General features: G+C 37.7%; 1 protein-coding gene across 1 annotated transcript in view; it reads right to left on the bottom strand.

Moving 5' to 3' along the window:
• COL19A1 (collagen type XIX alpha 1 chain) overlaps positions 1-16,879 on the bottom strand; it is a 198,039-nt gene that overhangs the window by 61,761 nt on the left and 119,399 nt on the right. Inside the window, exon 16 of the mRNA XM_086743558.1 lies at positions 1,937-1,990. Within this exon, the coding sequence (XP_086599684.1) occupies positions 1,937-1,990 (54 nt within the window). The remainder of the gene's footprint in view (positions 1-1,936; positions 1,991-16,879) is intronic.

The raw sequence follows: 16,879 nt of genomic DNA, 5'->3' as shown, positions 1-16,879 counted from the left end.
AACCACCCTGCAAGTGCGGTCGTTCTGTTGCACATTGGAAAGGCCAAAGTAAAGGCTGATAATATAGCCGTGTGCCACTACGTACTATTAGAGAAGAAAGGGTAACAGTACAGCAAAAATTTAATATGGTTTGAGCATTGAAAAAGAGAGGAGGAACGATAGATTGTATTAAAGTCTTTTCAGTATGTATAAGCTGTAGCACTTCAAATATGGGGATACTGCCAATGCACATTAACAGGCATTACTGCTTTTAGAATATGCATTATACTCTCAGTCTTGGAAGAGCAACACAAGAAGCTGGTGTAGCTGTATCCAAAGTAAGGACTGCATCAAGATACTTATACCAGAAACAAATATCTTTAACCAGTATTTAGGCCATGATTGCTTTAGGAATGCTTTTCTGATATCTAGTGCTAGGCTGCAGTAGTCCATACAGAGCTCCTCGCAGGGATGCTGCCATGCTGACAAAGTTGAGCTTCCCATTTGCTGTGAGAAAAGCTGAAACAGGTCTCACTAATAAGAGTGCAATTCAGCTTCCACTCAAGATTTCTGGTATGTCTCTCAAGGATCATACATCTTCACAAGCCTGACCTGCCAGCAAATCTATGATGGCAGAAATCTGTGATGGAGAAATAGCTTTTCACTGGTTCACAAAAAGCTAAGTAGATTAGGTCTAACACTGACCTCTGTTACATTTTTTTTTCTTTTTTCTTCCTTTTAAAGGTAATTTTTGGCATTTGTATTAAGAAAGATTCTGCAACATTACTTTCCTCTGTTTCAGCCCCAACAGTCCTGCTTCAGCATTAGGAAGCCCAAATTGTACAAAAGGCTCAAAAGCAAAGTTTCAATATGACTATATGCAGGGGAGAAGAGGGAGAAGGAGGGATTTTTAACCACTTAGTTTTATGCAGGATAAATGAACTCCATCATCAACTCCTCCTTCGGAATATATTTTGCAAGGAAAAGTGGGAAAAATAATTAAAAAATACACAGTTTCATTTTTAGATTAGTTTAAATTACATCTGTTGCATTTTATTAATGGTATTTCATCTAGCAGTCCATTATTCTTTTATCTTAATAAGACTAGTTTTCTGTTGCAGTGAGGTTGAAGTAGATTATTCAAACTGGCCTTTATCTATTTCAGGTAAGTAGGAAAAGGAATTATTAAATCCTCGTTTGATACTAAGAATGTAAAGCAGCAGATGTTTACTTAATGCACAAACAAATAGTCGTTTTGTATTTGTGCATGACAGCATTTTTACAAATCAATATATAGGGAATGTTACAAATATGATCAGGTCTTCCTCCGTCAAAGAAGTCTGCATTCATTCTAGGCTAAAATAAATCCATGCCTAACTTCAAATTTGAAATCATGTATCTCTTAGAAAAAAACAAAACAAAACAAAAACCCTTCCATAGAGTCATGTATTTCTTAATCTTTTTAATTCTTCAGTAAACTAATTTGAACTACAGCTGAGTGCTCATTTCAGTGCTGGGTATAATCCTCCCCAGCATTCAGACAGTTGGCACATGCTTCACACAGTCCTTCATCTTTCAAATTACCCCTCTGAGACAGAAATTATCCCATCTTCTACAGAGTATCCTGCATTTTTGCAAAGTGAATGAATGCACAGTATTCACATTTAGCATACATGACCAGTCTTTCTTTGAAATCCACGGAATTTTCTGCTTCCTTTACTGAAGTTTACATCTTGTTCTTTCCCACCGGTGTAGTCTCTTGTATTTGTGGACCCAGTCCTTTTATCTTTGCTGTATCAAAAGGCTGGGAATAGTAGCTGTTTGATACAGCAGAGTAAACACAAATCAATTGTTTTCAACAATAATTATGATCAGGTAATCTGCTATAAGAACGCTAACAAAGTTCACTGTTTCAGGATAGAGTGAAAATTTCCCATTCTCCTTGTTAGTTACTCACAGGAGGTCCTGGTGGCCCTGGTTTTCCTGGGAGGCCTGGTTTGCCTCGTCTTCCCTGGAAACAAAAAAAAAGAGCAACAGATGTTTATAAATGTTACAGCTAGTGACTGATTTGGAATAAGAACTTTATTTAAAGGAAAGATTTATTGCCTCGCTCATTATAAAAAAGTTCAAAAACTATACAAAATAATACTCTATATCAGTCACAGCAATGCTATCTAATTCTAGTAATTCGAGCATAGTTTTTAATAATTACGACACACAGTGTATTTGCATCACTCTAATATTTACTGTCACATTTTAAAGCTATGTCTCAAATGTGAGTGCACATTGATAGGGCTATAAACAGGGTATCTTGATGAGGTGTAAAGAAATCATATTTTATCTGAATAGACCAGAGCTTGAGATGTTAAACTGTGCTGCAGTAATCACCCTTGCTGGAACAGTAAGTACATATGTGCAATGTAACCCAATGAACAAACACCATACCCTTCTTCTCCAGGATGTGAGAACAAGCAGAAAAGTCAGAGATTTATTTGCAAAACAAAGTCGCCTTCCTCATGCCATTACTACCATCTGTGTATATAGTGCATAAGCAACATGATTTGTGTGAAAATTTAAGGTCCATAAAAGTCTACTTAAGTTAATGTGAGACTTTCCATTCGTCATCCAAAAATCGTACGTGTAATTGTTATAATTTTTAGTACAGAACTCAATTGAACAACTGCTGTTTCCACACGTTTTTTTTTTTTTTTTTAGGAAGATTAACATAAAAATGGAAGTAGTTTACAGGCATTTGTATCTTTATTGCCAAGCTGAAATTTGATGCACATTTTTTAAAAGCAACAGCTGAGAACACCTAATACATAGGTGTGATCACAAAAACCAAAAATGATATCCTTAAAGACATAAAGATTAAACTTTTCCCTTGTATATTGCAAACGGAAATTAACAAAAAGCATTAGGGGGATGTCCTGGTGAAAACTTGGCTTAAGAAGTTAAAAAATGAACATACTTGCTGACAGCTCACAATTAACACACAACGGTATTTCTGTAAGCTATGGTTCCCACTTCTAAGCCCGCTTCTGTATTTTATTATATGATAATCTCACACAAATTGCAGAAGTAACCCAAAGAACAGCAGATGAAATCTCAGCTTCGCTCTTTACAGGTGAGAGCAATGATCTGTAGGAAACCACTCTCACACTCTGCCTCTTATTAATGTAGATCTATGCTGAGGAGAAACAGGACGATGACACTAAGGGTAGACAATTCATCTTAAACCCTGCGGCTCACCAGGGCAACCTCTTGCCTAGATGCCAGGGACTCTCCTGAGAAGCAGGAGGTAGGGACTGGGAGCCTTTCAGGAGCCTGGGAGTTGACAAAAGAACCAAGCAAGAGTTGTGGGGATGTGTTTCATCCACCAGGTTGTGCCACGTAACATGCACTGCCACTACGGTTTTACAACGGTCCTCAGCCAGTGTTTTTTAAGGGCAGCGTGAAAAAAAAAACAAACCACCTCAGCATATTTGGAGTGCCAAATTCCTGGGTCTTAACTAGCTGAGACATATGCTATGTGCTGAGCTGTTTAATCCCAACAGTACTCGCACATGCAGGGCTGTAACTGGGGCAGCTCAGAGCCAAAATACGGCATTAGGTGCCTGCATTGGGCTCAAGGCCATACTGCCCCTTACCACCCACTCCCAGCGTGTCCTCTGCTGTGCTGGTAACTGTTCACACAGTGATGAGCCACAGTTGGTAATTCATCTGCGCTAAGGAGAGCCCACAAAAAAAAAATAGAGGTGTTTTTAACTTCAATCAGTTCGTTGATTCAGTTCACTGGGCAACTAAGTAGCCTGACACAAGGCGCAGGACCATCAAAGGCAATGCGCACAAGGGAAGGGGGCTGTGTTAGCTAGATCTGGACTTTTGGACTGATCTCTACTTCAGAAATACAGATGGAAACTAACACTTCCCAACTTTCTTGAAAAACAGTAAACTTTCCTTATAAAATAAAAAAAACAAACAACAGATTGAGAGGTAGTGATGTAAGTAATAAACAAAGATAAATCGCTTCATACTTTTAAAATAGCCCCTCCGAGTTATAATGAGCTATACTGTTGACTTCTTGAAGCACCTTCCTTTTCCTGTTTGGACTTATTTAAAGTATCCTGAAGATGACACTTAAAATCTTAGCAGTCTAAACAAAGTATCAAGGAAGTGTCAGGAGGAAGAAGGCAGGGCCTTGACTGGCAGACACAGCTGTGAACGAGGTGTTAATTACACAGGAAAACATGGAATATGTTGGGAAGGCAATTTTATCTCTATTTACAAGAGGAGCTAAAATGTGATTTATGACATATTGGAAAGTCAAAACTTGACAAACTTTCTGAAAAATCAGTTATTAAAAAAATAAAATTAGGAATAGTTATTTTTCACTGTCATTTATTAATTACCAGAACACTTACCCAGTGAAACACAGAAAAAAACACTTGCCCTACCTTTTATCCAGTCATGACAGTATTAGTCATTACACTATGTGTCCTTTTTTCCCCCACATGCACCCTTCTAAATTGTCTGATATTTTAATTTTAACACAGAAATACATAAAAGGCCACTACCTTTCAGCAACGCCTTTCAGATACAGAGATTTAAATGTTAGGGATACACAAAGCTCCACCTACTTACCAGTACTCCTGCTTCTCTATGACATCCCATCATCAGTAAGGAAAAAAATAAAATATATAGTATAGTAAGAGTGTAAGAAAAGAAGTCTATGTTTTTGTTCAAGGTAATTAAAACAATTAGAAGAATCTTTTTGATAAGCCTGTTACGGCCTTGCCTTGAGCAGACCATGAGCCAGAGTGTGACTAAATATTTACAGTTTGACCCTGAGTCTTCCTTCTAGCAAGAAAGTAGTAGTCAAAAACATCTCTGTGCCTTCTCTGGTTCATTGAGTGGGCTTAGCAACGGGCCACAGCTCCCATCTCCTGTTCAGAAGCGGGTCTCACCAGCTCCTCGAGAGCTGCACTTGCTGCCGTAGTGCTGTGCGTGGGGCAGGCAGCTGGCACGGGAGGCCCACTACCTTCAGTTAGTTCAGTTCACTGAGTAAATACTGAAGTTACAAAACCACTCAAAATATAAATAAATGTTCTTCCTTTAAGTAAATTTAAAAAATGCAATACCACCTACACTAACTTAAAAAAGATTAGTGTCAACAAGTTGTCTAATGCTGCTTAGAATAAGATCTAAAGAGAAGAAAACCAAAACAGTTGTTGGTTATTCCCTTTGTGCTGGATGCAGTTTTGTTAGCAATCAGTAAGAAGTTAAGTCTAAATGTTATGATATTGCGTCCTTGATATCTCCCCCTTGACTCATAAAATGCCTGCCCTCAACTAATTTGGACAGTTACTTTCCTCTTTTCCATCGGACTAACTTCAGCTACAATACACACATTCAAATAACAACTGCTTGGTTAGGGGCAAAAAAAGATAAAATATTAAAAATAAAATAAATGAGAAATGATATGCTTCAGCAAACCCCAGCCGAGTGCCTAGCTGAAATACACAGTCTTTATTCCTCTCCTCCTTCACCTCTTCTGTTAATCGAAATGACTTGATGAGCTTTGCCTTACATTAGATGGAAAGCTGTTTAGAACAAAGGCTCTGTGCATCCTTCCATAAGCTTGTCCTCTGATTCTGACTGCCACCCTTGGGCACTGCTGCAGGTTCAACACACAGTGCAAGAATATATTATAACCCCCTGCCGTATCACATTGCATCCATCTATTCACATATCTCTAACTAGAGAAGAGTAAGATCGCTAACTTTAGTGTCTAAAAATAAGCTGCAGATTATTTTAGGATACAATTGAGCAGAGTTATGTAGGAACGCTGACATGATTTATGGAATTAATAATTTAAAGAATCCACACTTGAGTACGAAGGGAAAAGTTCTTAGAATAAGCCTGTGTGAATTTTCAAGGGAAACCGTTAATTAGCAGATCTTGAAACACATCATCACATTTCAAAACAGGAACGAGTTCTAGAAAAAGTAGGAAGTTGGGCTTTAAAGTCTTAACTACTGTAGTCATTATGCAAGATTAACGAGGCTTATGTAACTTGTTTGCCAAGCTAAACTAAGATTCTCTTGAATAATCCTCAGAATCAGACTCACAAAGGGACAGATATACCCGAAGCAGGAGGCAGGTGGAAAGCAAAGACTCTTGCCCAACCCACGGACACCCCGCTAGCCCCTTGGGCACTTAAATACAGCCACGCAAGTGGAGCTCTGAGCAGTTAAAATACTTTCTCCAAACACCCAAATTTGCCACCAAGCAGTCAGGCAAGTCGCAGTGCCTACGCTAATTCAGCGTAGAGAAAAGAGGCCTTCCTTTGTCTTAGTCCTCTAAGCTGATACGCCTAGTCCATATAAACTTCCCAGGTTTCTCTCTCTGTCTATAGTTACACCCCGGGCTCCTGGCAGCTTACGTGGAGCTTGCAGAGCTCCAACCAGCTCTAACCCAGGGGAAACCCAGCCCAGCCCAAAGCTACTGACAGTCCTCTGCTCCATGGTTTACCAGAAAAAGTTTGCCAAAACTGCCATTTTAGGGGAACAAAGGCAGACATCACATGGTAGTATCAGTAAGAAAGCCAGTTCAAGAGCTAATTGGAAATGGAAGATTAGAATTAAATCACAAAAATCAGAGCAATCACCCATCCAACCCAGTTATGCAACAGCGATCAGTTGTGGGACAGGAAAAGGTTCTCCAGGATCCCAATCAACTATTTGACAGTTCACAAAGTGAAAATTACAAATCTACAACAAATACACAGTCTGAATACACAGTTGTTATTTTCTGTCATGCGTTTAGCCAAAAATTTGTTAATATTTAATGAGGACTTTGACATTTAGTCACCTGACTACACAACTGCTGTTAATAAGAATTTTGCCATGAACTTTGGTAGTGTCACAAATGCAAAAGTTTTTTTTTTAATCCTTAGAAATCTTACAGTTTGGATATTCTCTTTCCTAAATTGGAAATCTATGTTGCAGCCAATGAAACCTTTTTAACTTCAGTAATACAGCATTAGGACTTGAATGTACAATTCCTTCTTCAATCCTATTAACCTTGGCCTTAAGGATGTATTATGGTAACTGGTGTATTAAAAATTAACCTCCGTATTAAATGTTAAACCTGAATAAACTCACTGGAAATAATGCCAGAAGGCAAGAAATTAAGCTGTTCGCAGAAAACAAGTGAAAGTCTGCCCTTCAAATCCTACTAAAGCCTTTCACAAAAACATGGCTCACAGAAGAATAGAGTACACAGACCCTAATCTCCTGTTTTGGAAGAGATGTCACTAGGGAGTTCCTCGCTAATGCAGCAGCATTCCTACACTTAATACTGGCTTTCTAATTTTAGGAATGATTTCCAATAAGCTCTAGTTTCTTCATTTTTGTATTAATACAATGGTAAAAGAGAGCACCTAGCCAGACTACATAATATTATTCAAATGCATATAAGAAATATTAAAAAAGTCTTTAAACAGTGCCAAGAAATGAAATGTTACAATCTATTTTGCCAACAAATCCTTACACAAAATCCATCACAATTTTCAAATGCATTCACAAAAGTGCATTGTAAATTCAAAATCAGTTGTAGAAATATTTTTCAACTACATTTAAATTTTTTTTATAACGAACACCTTAATTTTTAATTACGAGAAATAGTTTCCTATTCTCTCATGTTTCTACACCTTTTACTAGGAGACATTAAAAGAAACATTGATAATAAGAGCCTGAAAATTCAAAATGAGATCTTAAAAGCGAAATAATTTCTGCTATTCCATTAAAAATTTGATTTTAATTTCTTCAATAGAAAATAACAAAGACATTAAAAATGATAGAACCATTTTCTAATTGACAAATCTGTCTTCAACATTCTAAATTACAACCTTTTCTATCCAATTTTTAAAAGTCAAAGTTGGAAAAATAGAATTTATTTTTTTTTTTAAGCTGCATCCTAGCTTTCTGGTTATTTAATATTCTTTTAAGGTAGAGACATTCTGGTAGAAAAATAAAAAATTATCTCCCTCTTTTACATTAACCATTTTTAGACTGAGTGAAGGAACGTATAGCACTCCAAATTAAAAGATAAAATCAGTCTGGAGCTTTGCATACTTAAAACCAACTTACATCAAAGCCAAGAAGGACTGAGAAGATTAAAAGAGATTCCAAAACTCCAGAGCTGTAGCTGTGAAAAACACTGTTTGCTCTGTGCCAGGAGACTGACCTGCTACTCAGTAATTATCATTGCTCTGGAAAGCTTGTTTTACAATTGGTTGAGTACAACATTTACTCACTGAGGTAGAAAACAAATTAAAAATTATGCCAAAGAAATATTTAAGTTCTATAAACTAGACAAATGCAACCTGAATTTAAATTAGCTTTGATGTCACTCTAAATAGTTATGTTAAGAATATCTAACAGTTCCCCGCCCATTTATTTATTCAGGGAGATTTTCCACTATGTTATAGTAATTTCATTCACGCTTGATTAGAAAAACTTGTAATCTCAGAGAGTAAATTGATTATTAACGTAAGAAAATTGTTGCAATTTCACAAGGTCCCTTCAAACACATAATTGTACTGAAATTAATGCTGAAACACTAGATATGAGAACCCAAAGGACTCTCAGTTTTATGAGGTGTTTAATTTATTACTAAAATAATGCTAAAATAACCTCCTCTTAGGTGAAGTATTTGGTATTATAAATAAAACAACTGGAAATAAGGAAGTTGTTTCAAAAACATTTACTTCAAGACACCTGCAACTTCCCAAGGAATACAGAGTCAAGAATACGGCTGTGGTATCGTAGAAAGATTTGTAAATGTTTGAACTGAATTCATCACTAGAACCAGGGAAACCACCACAGTGGAGAATGAGTCTGTTTAAATACACATGAAACATTTTAAAAAAATCATATTAATCCATATAAAATGAAGTTGTTGGCAGCTATGCTGAAAATAAGCTAGAACTATTTAAATAAAAACACACAGAATCATCTGGGTTGGAAGCAATCTCTTGAGATCATCCAGTACAATTCCCCTCCTCAGGCAGGATCAATTGTCCAGGACTGTGTCTAGTCGACTTTTGAATATCTCCAAAGATGGAGACTCCACAACCTCTCTGGGCAAGAGTATCAGTATTTCACCACCCTCAAAATAAAAAAGTGTTTTCTTGTGTTCAGATGGAACGTCCTGGTTTTCAATTTGTGCCCATTGCCTCTTGTCCTGTCACTAGCTGCTATGGAGGAGAATCTGTCTCCCTCTTCTTCCTTCCCTCACATCAGGTATTTATACACACTGAGAAGATTCCCCCTGTTCTTCTTTAGGCTGGAGTCCCGGCTCTCTTAGCCTCTCCAGTCCCTTTAATCCACTTTGTGGCCCTATGTCAGACCCAGTTCACTAAGTCCATGTCCTCCTTGACTTGTTCTCACCAGTGCTGAGCAAAGGGGAATGATGTTTCCCCTGACCTACTGGCAATACTCTTCCAAATGAAGGCCAGGATACTACTGGCTTTGTTTCTACCACAAGGGTGCATTCCTGACTTATGCATGCTGTCCACCAGGTTCTCCATAAAGCTTTTTCCCAGACAATTTGCTGCCAGTGCACACTGATACCCGGGGTTATTGTGCCCTAGATGCAGGATTTTGCATTTCCCCTTGCTGTACTTCATGTGCTTTCTCTTGCCCCAGTTCTCTGCTACATTCTGCCCCATTGTCCAGGTCGTTAATGAAGATGCTGGACAGCCCTGAGATACACTACTAGTAACTTGTCTCCAACTGGACTTCGCACCACTGATCACAACCATCTGTGCTCAGCTGTTCAGCTGGTTTTCAATCCATCTCACTGTTCACTTACCTAATCTGTAATCTGCCAGTTTATGAAGTTGATGAGATGAGGTTATGCGAGATAGTGTCACAGGCTTTGCTAAAGTTGAGGTCAACAACATCTACTGCTCACCTCTCATCCTTCAAGTTAGTCACCTCATTGCAGATGGCAATGCAGTTGGGCCAAGCTTTCCCAATCACCTGTTTCTTCTTCATGTGTTGGGAAGTAGTTTCCAGGATGATATCCTCTAGCACATTCCCAGGGACTGAAGTAAGGCTAATTGGCCTGTAGTTCCCCAGCTCCTCCTTCTTGAAGACAGAAGTGATATTCACTCTCTTTGAGTCTTCAGCAACCTCTCCCAGCTGCCATGATAATTCAAAGATCAAGAGTGGTCTTGCAATGACATTAGCCATCACTTGTGGGTGCAACCTGTCCTCCATCTGAAGCTGCCCGAGTACAAGAGTATGACAGCAAACAGTTACTGCAGTAGCACCTGGGTCCTGTGCCTTATGACCATCATCTTTAAGGATGTGTATGCTGGACCGGGAAAGTTTGCTGGCCCCTTCTTTGTTTCCTTCTGCAAGAACTGCTAAGCAAACAGCTACACATCTATTGGCTGCTTCTGTTACCACTGCACAAACTGCTGCATCACCTGGCAGTTACATAGTCCCTTTTCTGGCATGGGCTAAATGGGTGCTTGACCCTTCCTAATCAGGGATCAGCTAGAACAAAGGCTCCAGGCATCCTTTGATCAAGGGCAGCTGATGGAGTTTGTTAGAAGCTGCTAGAACTACCCTTACTTTAGCCTTTCAGCAGCACCCTCACTTTCCTCAGAGGTTTCTCAGAAGTGCCCAAATCCCAGAAAAAGATCCAAGAAGATCAAAAAGATCTCAAGCAGAAACTGCTGCATAAACTGCTGTGTATGTAGGCTGCGTGCTGGGTCTGGCTCTTCTATAGGCCAACTGAGAATGAAAAATGACCATTTCTAGATTTCATGATATAGCTGTCTAACAAAGTTGCTCAGGTGCTTTGCACTAAGAGAATTTTTGAAATTCACTAAAATACTATATTAAAAAAATCATTTTCAGAAAAAATAGTATTTATAAAAAATGCATCAAGTTCAGGGAAAATCCCTGCTACAAAGATATCCAACTGAAATTAAGCATTGACTATGTCCAAGACCTTTGGAATTATATTTTGGAAATACAAATTTCACTTCACTGCATTGAATACAGTAAAGGCAGAGCCTGGAAAACTCCATGCAGTCTGTAATTACAAGTAGTGAACATGTTTAAGAAAGTACAGCAACATGACAAAACTATTTGAAGACTTCAGAAAATTCTTTACTTGGGGAGCTGAAAGACTTTAGTTGAATTTTCTCAAAAATAAATGGAATGGTGATTTGATTACAGAGAAAAAAAAAACTTAATATCTCTTTAGTGTAAAGTAGACATTAAAAAACCCAGTTGTTGGAGGCTTATGCTATACATGCCCAAGTGTAAAATAAAAAGCACTTTTTGAAATGTGGGCTTTACAAGAAAGACTGGATAAAAAAATCAAGGAGACTTGTGAAGTCTCTGTTGTTGATTTCTTCCAGGTGGAAAATGTACTTCTGTGAAAGATACACTTAACTAAAGTGCAGGAATATTGAGAAAAATAATAAAGTCCTGCATAGTGCAAGAAGCCAGAAAGATGGTGTAGTTGTCTACCGTGGTTTAAATTCCACGCAATGCCAGGTTAGCACCCAATCTTTCTATTTTCTGTTGGTCAGTAATATGGGACCAGGGACTTCTCTGAAAAACATCTAACTACCTTCTGAAGCATTCTATCCCTCTGAGCACTAGTGTAACAGTATCAAGTTGCTGCAGCAGAAACATGCTGCTTTAACTGCCTGAAGCCAACAAGAGGGACACCGAAAAATTCAGTGTGAAGGTAGAACCCACAAAATGGTCTGGGGTCTCTCATGCAGGAATGATGAAAAGGGAATGAGTAGATGTCTCTAGTGGCCCACTTCTCCCAGTGACCAGAATTAAAAACAAAGGCTCTCACTTACCAAGGCCTCATATCTGAGATAAAACACTTCACTAAAGATAACAAAACTAAAAGATTATACTAGTCACCAGTGGTAGAGCAAGAAGCAGCACCGGTGGTCTTGTAAGAACAACAAAGGTTTGAGGACTCCTTGCACTCACAGGAAAGAACAATGCTGGCTCACACATGGGAGTGGAAGTGGGTACCATGACAAAAGGAGAAACATATCATGCTTATACAAAATGTAACTAAGTTCACTCAAGAGACTGTCACAGCAAAAAAAAAGACCTTTAAGTGAGTATTGTATATGTCTCAGGTTGGTTGAAGAATTAGAAATAAGCTCATTGTGTGGTTCTCTGGATATGGATATGCCCAGATTGTAATGCAGCCACTATTTCTTCTGCCATAATCATTACTTTCTGAGTAACACCCTAAATAAGGATGCACCAAGTATGATGAACCACTGAATATCTTTTTTTTTTTCTTTTTTTTTTTTTTCTTTTTTTGGTAGAGCTACAACAAATGCTAAGTAGTTTCTTTTATACAGAAATAGAAGCACGATAGTAAACAGAGTCAATTGCTTCACTTAAGCTCACAATCCTGTTACTCCTTTTTTATTGCTCTGCAAAGGAAACCGGCCATGTAAGTCTGAACATCATTATTTCTACCACCTCATTGCTCATGAAGGTTGCTCTCTTCTCCTGTATAAGCCAACTACATACAGAATGAGAAGACGTAACAAAGGAGATGAGATAAAAAGGTGTCACAAGAAGTGGAGAATGAATGGGAACTAATGAGTTTACTTGCATAAGCATAACCAGTATACTTGCTAAATGCTAGACTACCAATGTGTTTGTTTATTCAGAAAAGAAATATTTATGCATTTTGCTACTACACCAGTATGAAAGAAGTAATATACATAAGAATCCAATTTTTATTTATCATTACACTAGTTCTCCATGACTGCACTACAAATTTTTATGAGTTTGGAATTTTCTTTTAAGCTAAGCCAAAAAATAGAGCATGCATCCTGACACAGAATCCTTTAATGCTGCACAGATCTAGTCAAAGAGCTTTCAGAGTTTCACCTCTCATTCTGAATGATCTCCTTACAGCACATTTCTGTAAACATACCACATTAGTGTAAACTGTTTTCTGCAAACTCTTTCATCCTTTTGGATATCTGGAAAGCATCCAGGGAGACCAACTCGGACAGAAGACATTTCACATACTCCTGACATCAAGTTCCACAGCTGACTTATTTGCATACCATCATTTAAATGTGAAAGAACCTAATCTACTCTTTGACATGGTAGCAAGATCATATCCAGCATGATCATATAGTAGTAATACATCGGATCACCAAAACATAGAAAGGGACATATTTATTATTTTAATAATAACTTGTTGGCTCAAATGATACCACATAATTCTATCTACAATGTATCAATTGGACAAAAGCTGTTTCCACTTTATTTGAAATAATATACTGATCCCTCTTTGCTCTTGAAATAAATAACCCACAGTCATCATCTAACTCAGTGATGATGTAAATTTGTGTGTGTAAGCCAATTTCACATATATGTCAATAGGTATTTTAAGGTATGCATAACTTTGAACTAAAAATCTACAACTGAGTTAATCTTTATATTTATTACAATTATGAGGCCCCCAAAACAAGAAGGACATAGTCCTGTTGGAGTGAGTCCAGAGGAGGGCCATGAAGACGATCAGAGGGCTGGAGCACCTCTCCTGTGAGCACAGGCTGAGAAGGTTGGGGCTGTTCAGCCTGGAGAAGAGAAGGCTCTGGGGAGACCTGATAGCAGTCTTCCAGTAGCTAAAGGAGGCTTATAAGAAAGATGGGGAGAAACTTCTTAGCAGGGCCTGTTGTGATAGGATAAGGAGTAAATGTTTTAAAACAGAAAGAGGTAGATTTAGACTAGATATCAGGAAGACATTTTTTACAATGAGGGTGGTGGAACACTGGAACAGGTTGCCCAGAGAGGTGGTAGATGCCCCATCCCTGGAAACATTCAAGGTCAAGTTGGACGGGGCTTTGAGCAACCTGATCTAGTTGGAGATGTCCCTGCTCCTTGCAGAGGGATTGGACTAGATGACCTTTAAAGGTCCCTTCCAACTTTAACTGTTCCATGATTCTATATAATTATACTTATTCTATTTCTACAATAATTATTATATGTATTTCTACCATGTGATTTCTGATGCAGATTATTCCTGTGAGGTGAAAGAAATACTACTACCCATATTTATTGCTCTTGATAGGAGTAGATTTGTTTTAATTCCTTCTATAGTGAAGGCAAGGAGACGGGTGCCCACTCTAGGACAGGGTCCCACCTTCGGTATTTCTTAGTAGTTCTAATATTAAATTCTGATCTCGGGTAAGATAAAAATATTCCACTTAAAACACTCTGAAAATAAAAATGCATGGCTCAGGCCAGTTCAAAGAGGGAAGAAATCCTTTGGCATGGCTTTTTTTTTTTCTTCCATTTCCATCTCATTTTATACTGTCGCTTACCTAAGTCACTAGCTCTAACATAAGCCTTCTAAATGTTTCTTTGAGTTTTTGACAATATCACCACTAACACTGTTATTTTTCCTCAGTTACTTGTATCTTGCTTTAATGTCTGTTGAGAGGTCTCTAACTTACACACTTAATGATTCTTCTCTCAACTCCCTATTAATCTAAGCCTAATTTTAAAAGGAGCTGAACACTTAAAAATGCTGCTGAGGTAAGTGGGAATTAAAACATTGAATATAACAAGTACAAGGCAAATGGAAAGTTCTTCAAAAAAATCAGGTTCTCAAAGTGTGATATCCAAATTGAAGAGATCGTTTCAAATACTTTGGAGTGTTCTTTTTTTTCCCTAATATGTTAAGAATGGGCACAATATCACTTTTAGGTCTGAACAATATATTGAAGAACAATCATTAGTTACGCACTCAATATTATACTTTAATCTTCAAAAGATAGTCCATGACAAAACCAATAACTTCATATAATGTGAAAGGTTTTGCGGATCTGCTGGAAGTAGGTCAGAGGAACATGACATCTATAATTAAATAAAAAGGAATATTTAATAGCTGTTAGATGTGCACTGTCCTGTTTGTCATTAACAGAGCAGAGATCTTGTTACAAACAGTATGTTATTGTGTAATTAAATGTATTGGAAATGCAAATGCACATGGGAGCCGAATTAAGATCACAAACTATGTTATTAATACTTGGGCGGGGGTGGCCAGCAGAAAGAGTATTGTTGTGAGCATCTCACTGGCAGAAAGATAAAGACAGATGCTGAAGCTCTGCAGTCTGCTGTATGCATTGTTTGGCTCAAGGGCAACTGTGTGCATGGCCAAGATTATAAAATAATCAGCGCTGCCGTTTTTATAGATATTGGAGTAAGACAGCAGTTCAATTCTATGTGCAAACTGGAAATGTCCATGATGAATGTATTTACTCCCTAATCCCCACTGCAAAATGAGAAAAAAAAATATTTTCCAAATTCATTTATCCACCACTATATATAATACAGCATATTAACTCTGAATCTTTGCCTCAAAAAAATAAGAAGTTGAAAAAGTGATGTTTCTAAAACACAGCCATATTTATCAATATTCCTAAAGGAGAACTAAGAAACTGCATTTCTGCAGAAACTCCACAGAAACACACTCAAAATATGCTAAAAGTGGATATCCATAGCTTTTCAGCATCCTGGATATTTAGTTGGGTAACAGTAAGAGTCATAGTAATTATGAAGTCCTTAATAGCATGTTAATATGCTGTTAAATAAGCTTTAATAGCATATTCACCATATAACTTATGAGTTTCCCTTACTGCATCCTAGGCTGCATCAAAAGAAGTGTGGCCAGCAGGTTGAGGGAGGTGATATATATGGGGGGCCTACAGGAAAGATGGGGAGAGACTATTCAGTAGGGCCTGTTGTGATAGGACTAGGGGTACTGGTTTCCAAATAGAGGGAGATAGATTTAGATTAGATACTGGGAAAACTTTTTTTTTTTTTACAATGAGGGTGGTGGAACACTGGAACAAGTTGCCCAGAGAGGTGGTGGGTGCCCCATCCCTGGAAACATTCAAGGTCAGGTTGGATGAGGCTCTGAGAAACCTGATCTACTTGGAGATGGCCCTGCTCCTTGCAGGCCTACAAGCCATTACTCATTTTGTTCAATAATTGGCGTGCTGTTATTATTATTACTATTACTGGAATTATTAAACTGGCCTTTAATAATTCACTGTAGTTGACTAAGGTAAACAATGAGTAACACTAAATCCTTCCACTTCAGATAATTTAACTGAGATACGAAATATCAAGACACCTAAACAAACCAAGAATTATTGAGGGGCCCAACTTCAAAACCACAATAATCTGAGCACAATTGAATTCATAAAAATATTGAAACACTCGAGTCTGAATTATCTTGCCAAACTTTTAAGAACAGACTAGATTATAAACTCCCAAATCTGAATTACTTCTTGCAATACCACAATTATAAACATTCATTATCTGTTCTACTGAACTACCTAATTCAATAAGTCAGGGGGAAAAAAAACCCCCAAAACGTAACGCAGAGAAACCAGTCAGTCAGTAATTTATTGTACTAAAATTCTGAATAACCAAATGTTTATTTCTTATCTGGAGCATAATCTTCTCCTCCCCGCCCTGTACTGTATTTCTCTTCTTTATATATATATCTTAGGCTCTAACATTTGCAGAACAGCATCTCCAACAAAACTTAAGTTACTAGTACTGGTTTCTGTTGATATTTTGTATACAAATATGAATTTAGAGTCATTATCTATCTTAAAAATAGTAAGGTATGATCTATCCTCACAATAAAATGAAAACTTCTGAGTAATTTTAATATTCCTTCACTTAAAATTACAGCAGAAACATGTTGCATAAATGACAATATCTACATCTGTGCTGCCAGTCATTAAAACACTTTAGATAGTTGAAATTGTTAAATCTCCTTCAAGCGAAGA

This window comes from Chlamydotis macqueenii, chromosome 3 (assembly GCF_036417535.1).
Source record: "Chlamydotis macqueenii isolate bChlMac1 chromosome 3, bChlMac1.mat, whole genome shotgun sequence".
Taxonomy (NCBI): Eukaryota; Metazoa; Chordata; class Aves; order Otidiformes; family Otididae; genus Chlamydotis; species Chlamydotis macqueenii.
The sequence above is the reverse complement of the archived record's forward strand: the minus strand, read 5'-3'. Positions and strand labels throughout refer to the sequence as shown.